Source organism: Lampetra planeri, chromosome 11 (assembly GCF_965212315.1).
Source record: "Lampetra planeri chromosome 11, kcLamPlan1.2.h2, whole genome shotgun sequence".
NCBI lineage: Eukaryota > Metazoa > Chordata > Hyperoartia > Petromyzontiformes > Petromyzontidae > Lampetra > Lampetra planeri.
In genome coordinates, this window is record NC_136117.1 from 869,733 (window position 1) to 881,783 (window position 12,051).

General features: G+C 44.3%; 1 protein-coding gene across 2 annotated transcripts in view; it reads left to right on the forward strand.

Moving 5' to 3' along the window:
* LOC144721415 (complement C3-like) overlaps positions 1 to 12,051 on the forward strand; it is a 161,501-nt gene that overhangs the window by 119,013 nt on the left and 30,437 nt on the right. For both annotated transcript variants that reach the window (XM_078599031.1, XM_078599032.1), the window contains 2 exons: positions 3,364 to 3,472; positions 4,102 to 4,204. In XM_078599031.1, coding sequence (XP_078455157.1) covers positions 3,364 to 3,472; positions 4,102 to 4,204 — 212 coding nt within the window. The remainder of the gene's footprint in view (positions 1 to 3,363; positions 3,473 to 4,101; positions 4,205 to 12,051) is intronic.

Consider the following 12,051-nt stretch of genomic DNA (forward strand, 5'->3'; position numbering starts at 1 on the left):
AAAAAAATTGCCAAATAAATGCCATTTTAAACCTAAAATATGATCCTGTAATGAGCTTATGCATATCAATACATAACTTTGAATCACTGTTTAACTCATAAATTCCATTTTAAAGCAATGTTAAGTTCTAATGTCTAGAAGAATGGGTACTCAAGTATGAGGGGATGAAGGCTGAGTCGATTGGGCAGGGATGGATGGAGTGGGAGTGTGTGGCAGTCAGATGCGGAAGAAGGCAGAATGAGTCCCAAAATGAATATAGTATGTGTGCTTGTGTATGTGCGTGCGCGCGTAAGCCCCCCCCCCCCCCCCCGTGTATGTGTGTGTGTGCGAGTGTCTTTGTGTGGGGAGCGATAGGCCAATGATTAGCATGCTGCTGTGCAACGAACCCGGCGATTTTCACTCACGGCCAACACTGAATCGGTCCTGGCCCACCCTTAGGTCGACTCAGCCCGAAATTAGTACCGAGTGCAGTGTGTAAACATCGCCATTCGGGAGACAAAGGCGGCCGTGCGTGGTACTGGCCACCCATCCCAACGTGTACCGTGTCGACTTTTATAGGTGCTCGCTCGCAGTTCTTGTCACAACAGTCTGTTAGGGCTATAGGGGGGGGGGGTCAATCTGTGTTTGTGGGGAGTGCAACGGGGAGTCAATTTTAAAGTACAATTTTATTGAGGGACTGTGTGTTGTCTTGGGGTGGTCTGTGTCTGTTTTTGTTATTTTAGTGCCTTGCCCAAGCTTAGGAATTGATGTACTTATGCAATTTAAACTCACAGTATGTGAAAGTAAGCTGATATTTTTCTTTTCATGTTAAATTTAGTTTTTTTTACGTGTCAATGTACAATGTATTTTTTATTGATGAGTTTGACAAACATTTCCCTTTTTTGTTGAACCATAACACAGTTTACGTAAAGTATGTATAGTACTGCCCATAGTCTATTCTTGACGTTATAGTGAAGCGTAAAACGACATTAAGTGAGTTTGTACCATAAAATATTGAAGACGTTATAACGAAACAACTTAGTGTGAAGCAATGTTAAACGAGGACTTACTGTATATAAGTGACCTGCCATGTACATCATGTTGCAAATTCATCTTTGCATATAACATAACCTTTGCTGCGCAGGACACAAACCTTGAGAATATTGCCCAAAAAACAAACGGCTGCTCTAACTTTATTGGAGGCATAGTTCCATCACTGGAGACTCAGGCCAGACCTATCCAAAACCACTAAGTGCTTTCCACCTAAACAGTAATGCAGCAGATGCTACCCTTGATGTGTCATGTGGTAGCCCGGTCTGCTATGACCCCACTCCAAGATATCTTGGGGTTATGATAGGCAGTAGGATGACCTTTAAGCCCCATGTAAAATAGAAACTTGCAAACTGTCTCCATATTACTAGGCAAATCCGCGGTTGGTAAAGTACTGGGCCTATGAGAAATAGGGGTTAGGGCAGGGGTCGGCAACCAAAATAACAAGAAGAGCCATTTCTTTCCAATTCGGTACAAAATTCAGTATTTCAAGAGCCGCAATGCATCTGAGTACATACTGTACATACGTACATATCGTCAAGAAGCAGCCCGCAAAGAGCCGCATGCGGCTCCGGAGCCGTAGGTTGCCGACCCCTGGGTTAGGGGAACCACTGCCGCGGTCAGACTCGTCATAGATTAAGTTGCCTGTTTAATAACTAAACACCGAATACAATACAGTAAATGACACAACATTAAATAAAAGTAAACATTACATTAACTTTACATACCTTGAATATTTACGATGATAATAAGATGATGGGGGAAGGGCTGGTTAGAAAGAGGGGCTAAGCCAACCCTCTTCCTCTGGGCCACAGACGCAACACTTCCACCTTTACCACTCACTGCACACTCCGAGGTCCATGATAAAGGGCAATATTAACCCTTTCCCGGAATCGGAAGAAAAAAAAATGTTATCGCTACAGTGCGTCTTTAATCACGTCACACAATACAATAATGTCATGCTGTGATGCAATGACGTGATACACACGCCATGTGACTTAACACTGTGCTTACCCGTGAATACTGTACTCTAATTTCCAGGCCACTGTGGTGAATTAGTATACAAATAATAAACCATGTATAGATGAAACCGCGGTTGGCAAGTCTGCAGTTGGCGAGTAATTCCTGTATTTCGTCACCAACTCAAGTCCCAATACCCCTTCTGGGATCGCGCTGTCACATCCTAGAATCTCACCCGGATCTGGAATAATGCTGGCGAACAGTGGAACAACCAAGCCATTTCGAATAAACCTGTCATTTGAGACCCAAACATCACACCTCCTGGCTTTCACATTCATCGAAGATAGCGGTATAACCAGTAACTGCATGAGAACATCAACGACAGGCCAATGCTCACATCTTCATGAATTGAAAATTAAAGACGAGTTACAGTGCAACTTTGGCCATGTAAACATCAGCGTACATAACTCATGTGTTCTAAGGTGAGGGTTTAACTGCTGAGATCCAGCACAAATTAAAGGGAGCCAGGGTGTCCAGTATATAATTAAATGTAGCATAATATACTTCAACTGTTGCCTCCAAGGGAGCATCATTTAAATCGTAAAGTGGAGGCATCATGATTGCTGATGAAAACATGTCTGAAGTGATTAATTTGACGCTGTAAAATCCAATCTTGCTTTAAAATTGAAGTGAAGGAACCAAAAGGTCAAATACCACCGAATTATCGGACACACAAGGGTCAACAATGGAAAAGTTAGCTACAGATAGTCCTCGAATGCACACCAAGTCAAACATATGACTACGAATATGGGTGGCAGACTTAACATACCAAGTATAATTGAAGCAGTCTATAGTAGCCAGGAAATCCCTAGCAAAAGAACATCTTGGTGAGTACACGTGTGGTGGTGAAGCTTCACAGAAGTTGTTTTGAGATTCCTGTCCACTACTCGCATCAACATTGCCTTATAATGTAAACATCTACAATTACGACTGACCACTTCGGTTAATACTACGGGTGAATTAACCAAAACATACATGCTGTCTGGTTCACCATGGGCGTTAAAGATCCTGTGACATTGTTTTAAAATCGAAGGCCATTGTGTGACAGTTTTAATAGTCCACATTTGCCAAATTCGAACCAGTGCACATGACTCAATTGGTATGACACAGCAAAATATCCCTCTACTGTGAAACTACTGCACACTGCGCCTGCGTGATATGTATGTATGGTGAACTTATTCCGTACTGTATGTAGCCAACCATGCTAATCGGAGGTGTGGGGGAAGGACAACAAACGAAACGCAAAACATGGCACAAATACCAAATGTACTCAACTAATAAGTGTTGTGAATGCCCAATGTTTGTTGTACACAGAGAGGCCGCAAGGACGCTTGGGTTGGTTTGATGGGAAGAGGCGGCGGAAGAGAGATATCGGTGACGAAGGAGGCGTTGAAGCAGTGTATCGCATGGACTTGTGTACCAGGTGTGTCTCAGCAGTAGCAGTCTGTGTATCATGTGCTTGTTTATTGAACAAAGCATTCATAATTAACTATTCTGGCATTTTGTGTGCTTTCTGCTTGCCACCAGCATCAGTTAATTATTACAGATGATATAACACCATGGATAAAATCTCAAGGCACTTTAAATATCAAGAACCCATGACGTGATTGAAAAGGCCATTGTGTGTCAATACATCATGGTCAAAATTTGCCAAATTACTCGCACTCAGTTGGGATTGCACACAGCAGCAATCATCGGCAAACTTCTGGCAGACTAATACCTGCTTGCAGGTCAGATGCTGAGTCACCTTGTGTGACACAGGGACATCTGCCACTGGGTTTGCCCATTGCCCATTCCCGTCCTCACCCCTCCACTCCTTCCCATCCCTTCCCTGCTATTTCGTGACCTCTATGTGTCTTCTTTTGTGGTCACTCATTCCTGTCCTTGCAAGCCCCTGCCATCTAAATTATTTTTTGTTGATTCTTTAAACTATCTGAATTGTTTTGAGCTAAGGTGCTCTATAAATATAAAATAAGATAGACTATGCAGAATTTATAAATTAATTTTAAAGATAAAATTGCAGTTGCTTTATGCGTTTATTGTGTGATGCAGATATAAGCCACGAAAAGGGGACCCTTCAAATGAATCTGGAATGACAATTATAGAAGTGAACATGTTAACTGGATTTCTTCCGGATAAAAATGACCTCATCCAGGTAAGACACACTCACGCATAACATTATACCGAGAAAGCTGTTATTGTGAATTAGAGTGGACATACAATATTTGTAATTTTAACAAGGCAGGATTCCCAGACACACAGAGATATAGGACACCTAACATCACGTTTGGATGCAGCATCTTTCAGCATGGACAGATACAAACTTTTTGAGGCCTAGTTAAATATTGACTCAACTATATATGGCCAACATTTCAGTTCTCTATCCTTTTTAAAGCATAATTATAATTGACATATTTGGGGGCCGTCCGTGAATGACGTCACGCACCTAGGGGGGGAGGGGGGTCAGACATTTGTGACCTCTGCATAATTTGACGTCACATCAAAATGCGCAACTTTAAATAAATATGTAATAAAGGCTCGCATTACAAATATAAAGAACTTCTACTTAATTAAATAGAATTGTTATAACAACACTCATTTTTATTAATTTTCATTTTTTTTTATTATTTCAATTTATTAAGGTCACTTTTTATTGACAGTATAGATTATATTATAATGTTAAACATAAGAACCGGAAGTCAAACTACGTCACACTTTTATGGAGAACTAGCGGAAGTACCCGGCTTTGCCCGGGTGAAAAATATATTTCTTAAAAACCTTACATATATATACACAGATACTAAGGTATTGTCAAAGCCCGGTGGGCTGTTTGTACATTTCTCCACCAACAAATATATAAGAGGCTTTCACAAGTCCAAAAAGTTGTAGAAAGTGTGGGGTAAATAGTTGATGTCAAAAGGTTTCCGAAAATTGTGGTCTCCCCTCCCCTCAAAAAATATCTTCACCCCTCGTAGGTATATATACTAACAACACCTTACATACAACAGAGGAAGTGGTATCTATTGACTCTGTAGTAGTATCTACTGACTGTACCGTAGTATCTACTGAGCCAGTAGTAGCTACTGACTGTGTAGTAGTATTTAGTGACTGTAATAACTAATGACCATAGTAGTATTTACTGGGCCTACAGTAGTATCTACCGACTATATACTCGTAACGACTAACTGTATAGTATCTGCTGACTCTATAGTTGTATCCACTGACTATAGTAGTAACTACAAAATCTATAGCAGTATCTACTCACTCTATAATAGTATCTACTGACTCTAGTAGCTACTCACCGTGGTAGTATGTACTGACTGTATAGTAGTATATACTGACTGTAGCAGTATTGACTGACTGTAGTGGTATATACTGACTGTTTTAGTATTTACTATAGCGGTATCTACCAACTCGATAGCAGTATCTACTATCACTACAGCAGTGTATACCGACTGAGGTGGTACCTGCTATCACTACAGCAGTGCATACTGACTGGTGGTACCTGCTATGATTACAGCAGTGCATACTGATGTGTTGGTACCTGCTATGATTACAGCAGTGCATACTGCTGTGGTGGTATCTGCTATGATGAGAGGAGTACATATTGTGGTGGTGGTACCTGGTATGATAACAGCAGTGCATATTGACTGTACTCATCATTCACCCTCACCATTCACCACTCACAACTCACCCTTACCACTCACCACTCCCACTCACTATTCACCATTCACCCTCACAACTCACCACTCACCAATCTCCCTCACCAATTTCCCTCACCACTCACCCTCACCACTCACCAATCACCACTCACCCTCACCACTCACTCTCACCACTAACCCTCACCACTAACCCTCACCACTCTCCCTCACCACTCTCCCTCACCACTCACTCTCACCATTCACCCTCACCATTCAGCCTCACCACTCACCCTCACCACTCACCCTCACCACTCACCGTCACAACCACCACTCACCCTCACCACTCAACCTCACCATCACTACTCACCATTCATCCTCACCAATCACCACTGACCAATCACCACTCACCACTCTCCACTAACCCTCACCACTCAACCTCACCACTCACCCTCAAAACTAACCACTCTCTCACCACTCACCACTCAGCACTCACCCTCACCACTCACCCTCACCACTCACGCTCACCACTCACCCCTCACCGCTCACCACTCACCCACACCACTCATCCTCACCACTCACCCTCACAACAACCACTCACCCTCACCGCTCACCACTCACCCTCACCACTCACCCTGACCACTCACCACTCATCCTCACCAATCACCAATCACCACTCACCCGCACTGCTCACCCTCACCACTCACCACTCACGCTCACCCTCACCACTCACCCCTCACTAATCACCACTCATAACCGCCACTCACCCTCACCACTCACCCTCAACACTCACCCTCACCACTCACCACTCACCCTCACTACTCACCACTCATCCTCACCAATCACACCCTCAACAATCACCACTCACCCTCACCACTCACCCTCACCACTCACCCTCACCACTCACTCTCACCACTCACCACTCACCCTCACAACAGCCACACACCCTCACCGCTCACCACTCACCCTCACTACTCACCCTCACCACTCACCACTCATCCTCACCAATCACACCCTCACCAATCACCACTCACCCTCACCACTTGCCACTCACCCTCACCACTCACCACTCACCCTCACCATTCACCCTCACCACTCTCCCTCATCATTCTCCCTCACCACTCACCAGTCACGCTCACCACTCACCCTCACTACTCACCACTCACCCTCAACACTCACCCTCACCGCTCACCACTCACCCTCACCACTCACCCTCACCACTCACCCTGACCACTCACCACTCATCCTCACCAATCACACCCTCACCAATCACCACTCACCCTCACTGCTCACCCTCACTGCTCACCCTCACCACTCACACTCACCACTCACGCTCACCCTCACCACTCACCCCTCACTAATCACCACTCACAACCGCCACTCACCCTCACCACTCACCCTCACCACTCACCCTCACTACTCACCACTCATCCTCACCAATCACACCCTCAACAATCACCACTCACCCTCACCACTCACGCTCAACACTCACCCTCACCACTCATGCTCACCACTAACCCTCACCACTCACCCTCACCACTCACTAATCACCTCTCACAACCGTCACTCACCCTCACCACTCACTCTTACCACTCACCCTCATCACTCACCCTCACCACTCACCCTCACAACAACCACTCACCCTCACTACTCACCCTCACCACTCATCCTCACCAATCACACCCTCACCAATTACCACTCACCCTCACTGCTCACCCTCACCGCTCACCACTCAACCTCACCCTCACCACTCACCCTCACCACTCATTACTCACCCTCACCACTCACCCTCACCATTCACCCTCACCACTCACCCTCACCATTCACCCTCACCACTCTCCCTCACCACTCTCCCTCACCACTCTCCCTCACCACTCACCACTCACCCTCACTACTCACCCTCAACACTCACCCTCACCGCTCACCACTCACCCTCACCACTCACCCTGACCACTCACCACTCATCCTCACCAATCACACCCTCACCAATCACCAATCACCGCTCACCCTCACTGCTCACCCTCACTGCTCACCCTCACCACTCACCCTCACCACTCATGCTCACCCTCACCACTCACCCCTCACTAATCACCACTCACAACCGCCACTCACCCTCACCACTCACCCTCACCACTCACCCTCACCACTCACCACTCATCCTCACCAATCACACCCTCAACAATCACCACTCACCCTCACCACTCACGCTCAACACTCACCCTCACCACTCATGCTCACCACTAACCCTCACCACTCACCCTCACCACTCACTAATCACCTCTCACAACTGTCACTCACCCTCACCACTCACTCTTACCACTCACCCTCACCACTCACCCTCACAACAACCACTCACCCTTACAACAACCACTCACCCTCACTACTCACCCTCACCACTCATCCTCACCAATCACACCCTCACCAATCACCACTCACCCTCACTGCTCACCCTCACCGCTCACCACTCAACCTCACCCTCACCACTCACGCTCACCCTCACCACTCACCCCTCACTAATCACCACTAACAACCGGCACTCACCCTCCCCACTCACCCTCACCACTCACCCTCACCAATCACAACTCACCCTCACCACTTACCACTCACTACTCACCCTCACCACTCACCCTCACCACTCTCACTCACCACTCTCCCTCACCACTCTCCCTCACCACTCTCCCTCACCTCTCTCCAGTCACGCTCACCACTCACCACTCACGCTCACCACTCACCCTCACTACTCACCCTAACCACTCACCACTCACCCTCAACACTCACACTCACCACCACCACTCACCCTATTCCCGTTTTAAAAACTTACTTACGTGTCGCCAAGTATGCTTGAGGGTGATTGGTGATTGGTGAGGGAGAGTGGTGAGGGTAAGTAGTGAGGAATAGTGGTGAGGGTGAGTTGTGAGGGTAAGTGGTGAGGGTGAGTGTGAGTGGTGAGTGGTCAGTGATAGTGAGTGGTGAGTGATAGTGATAGTGAGTGGTGAGGGTGAGTGGTGATGATGAGTGAGGGAGAGTGGTGAGGGAGAGTGTTGAGGGTGTATAAATGTTTTGCCTATGATGACAGCAGTACATGCTGACGTTTTGTATGTTAAATGTAAAAGCTAAATGTGTGAATGTGTGTGTAGGAAATGTTAAGCAAACGTGGCGACACGTAAGTATATTAAATGGGAATAGGGCGATCCTAAAGGAATCTACAACCTTCGATGATTCCTTTGCGCGATTCAAAAAATCGATTCCTGGCGCGTAGGAGGTTTCTATTTTTAATTACAGAGTTTTATTTTCATTGGTATGTTATGTTTTCAAGTTTTCAGGAGTTTTTAATTATATTGTTGCCCCGGTCAACGCCGGATATTTCCCATTCGTAGCAGTTTATATCAACTCTACAACCAACTTATATTAAACGGGAACAGGGCGATTCTAAATGAATCTACAACCTTTGATTCCTTTGCACGATTCAGAGAATCGATTCTTGGCGCGGTCGGTTTTACATTTTAAATTACACAGTTGTATTTTCATTGGTATCTTATGTTTTAAAGTTTTCAGAAGATTTTAAATGTATTTTTCCCCCGGGCAACGCTGGGTATATCGAGTTTATACCACAAAGTCGTCGCCTGAGACTTGTGGGGTGTCGAGGCCTAGTACCGTGCAGAGCCTCCGGCCTCGCCTCGATTGCCCACCCGGCCGAGGCTGGGTGCTGTGGCCGTTACCCCCCCCCCCCTGCGCTACAATAATACTGTCTAATCGCTATAATTTTATTATCTACCGACCCTATGATAGTAATTGCACACATTGGGGTGGGGGGGAGTGAAGAGGACGTGAAACTTTGATGAATTTACCTCAGCGTCGCGTGTTAATGCATGTGCATATTTTTAACGGGAATTAAACATGGCGTCCACCCCGTTGCTGCCCGTTGCCAGGGGCCAGCTGCCCGTTGCCAGGGGCCAACCGCCCGTTGCCAGGGGCAACCGCCTTCCCGCATGCCGGTCGGCAATAGTAAATAAATAAATAAAGAGAAATCGCACTAAATCGATAATCGGTCCGATTTAAAGTTTAGAGACGAAAAATCGGAAATGCCTAAGTTTACTGCGGGGCCGGGGGCGTGCCCACCTGCAAAATTTAATCTCGGCGAACCCCACGGTCCGAGAGCTAAATCCCCCGGAAGCGAGCGTTCGCAGACGGACGGACAGACAGACAGACAGACAAAAAATGAATTATATAGGTTAGATAATACTTCGTCAGGAAGAGGAAGTGCAAATACAATTTTAATGCAGTCGTTATATTAAAAACGCTTGATAGTTTCGAATAATACTTTTGAAAACGTAAGTACTATTATTCATGTCATATCAATCGACATAATTTTAAATCACACACATTTGTTTATTAAATAATGTTTTAAATCAGTGTTACATTTTTATACTGTTATGTTACGATAACATTAATAATATAGAGGGGAAAAGTTATTGGATACAAAGATATCAAACAGCAATTTTTGAGCATGGAGGGATAATTAATCATAGAGTACCTACTAAATATACGTCAGTCGGCAAGCGTACAATAGCCAACGCGTCCTCCATGATTAATTATTCCTCCATGAAATCTTTGTACCCAGAAAATGGCGTCATGCTTCTTTTCGTCATTGTTCTACTATGAACCATGAGTGACTGAATTTAACCATTTAGGATCTTTGATTTAATTACGTAGTTCCATTATGGAAATGAAAAAAAAAATGTAAACCAATCACGATTCAGTATATCGTGTGCACGATTAAGTATTTTATGTGCAAAAAATAATAAATTGTGCGCAAGAACTATTCATTCTCACAAATAAAATAAGTTGCGCATATAATTGAAATGTAGTTTTTTTTACATGTGTATATAAAGGTGCCCGTAATAGCTCATTTCTTTTTTTTTATACTTCGTATCAGTTTCAGTTTGAATTAATTGAGTAATCATAGTAATCAAATAATCATAGAATAGCTCATCAAATAATTCATGAATTTAACACTATCTATTTAAAATATTCAGGCTGGTCATTATTCTCAACTCAATTCATAATAAAAATATACAACATTTATACAATTTAATAATTAAAGTTTATATTACACCAATAAAATTTCAAATAATTGTTTTTGAAGCGAATTGACCGCTACGATGGATACAAATAAAATGTACCAGTATCCTTTTGACGCATACGTGCTGGCATATCCTACAAAGAGCAGAAAGGTTTGGCAAGAAGAACTGGTCAAAAAGTGGAATGAAATGTAAAAAAATATACAGATTTGCAGGTTAAAGTTGATCATTAGTTGCAAGAATTAAAAGCGATTCCCACCACAAGAAAATTATCACTTCTTACGTTTTGGGCTAAACAAACATCATCTGCCAATTAAAAAAAAATGTGCCTGTCGAAAGACCTCAGAATTCTGTATCGCAGTCTGATGGACAAGTGACCGATGCTCAGGCTGATGATTCAGTGCCTCGTACTAGCAATTCAGCAACATTAAGAATTGCTACAGCCCAGCTGCATTTGCAGTCACAGATTGACATTCTGAATTCTGATCTGGTCGGCTTGTATGAACGCCGAAAACATGGAATGCTTACACAGCAACAGGATGTGGAACTAGCAGAGAAGAAGAGGAAAAAAAGCTGAATTGGAAAACCAGTTGAAGAAGAAAAAGGGTGATCAAAAAAGAGCACAGAAAGCAAGAGATGAGAAGAAAATAAAATTAAATGCTCTATTTGAAGATAATCCAGACCTACACACATGCCTGGACGTCAGGACCAAGCCTGGTAGGCCGAAAATTGAGGAAGATCAGCCTTCCATTACTGGAAGCTATTGTGAATATTGCTATGCATGGATCGGCATCGCATGAAAGAAGGCAGAGCGATGTGTACAGAAGCATAAAAGCATTAGATCAGCTGACTGAACAGTTGAAGATGGATGGCTTTACAATCAGTAGAAGTGGGCTCTACTTCCGTCTTTTGCCGAAGCGCAGTTCATCTCTTGAAGGGCAGCGTCATGTGTCAACGGTCCTTGTGAAACTCATTAGAGCACAGAACGATCACCATGCCAAACATATCGACGGTTTGTTTTGTACGGCAACAATAAGGCACTTTTTGATTTAAAGCTTTCGTGACTGCAGGGATTCATCTTCTTGGTTCTTTCGGTAAAGTCACGTAGAAGGGAAGTAATAAAATAATAAAAATAAAATATAATAAAATAATTCTCACGACGTTTCGGCCACAACGCAAGCAGTCGTCATCAGGTGGAGAACAGGTCCGTCAAGTAGACAGAGTCTGTCTACTTGACGGACGGCTGCTTGCGTTGAGGCCGAAACGTCGTGAGAATTATTTTA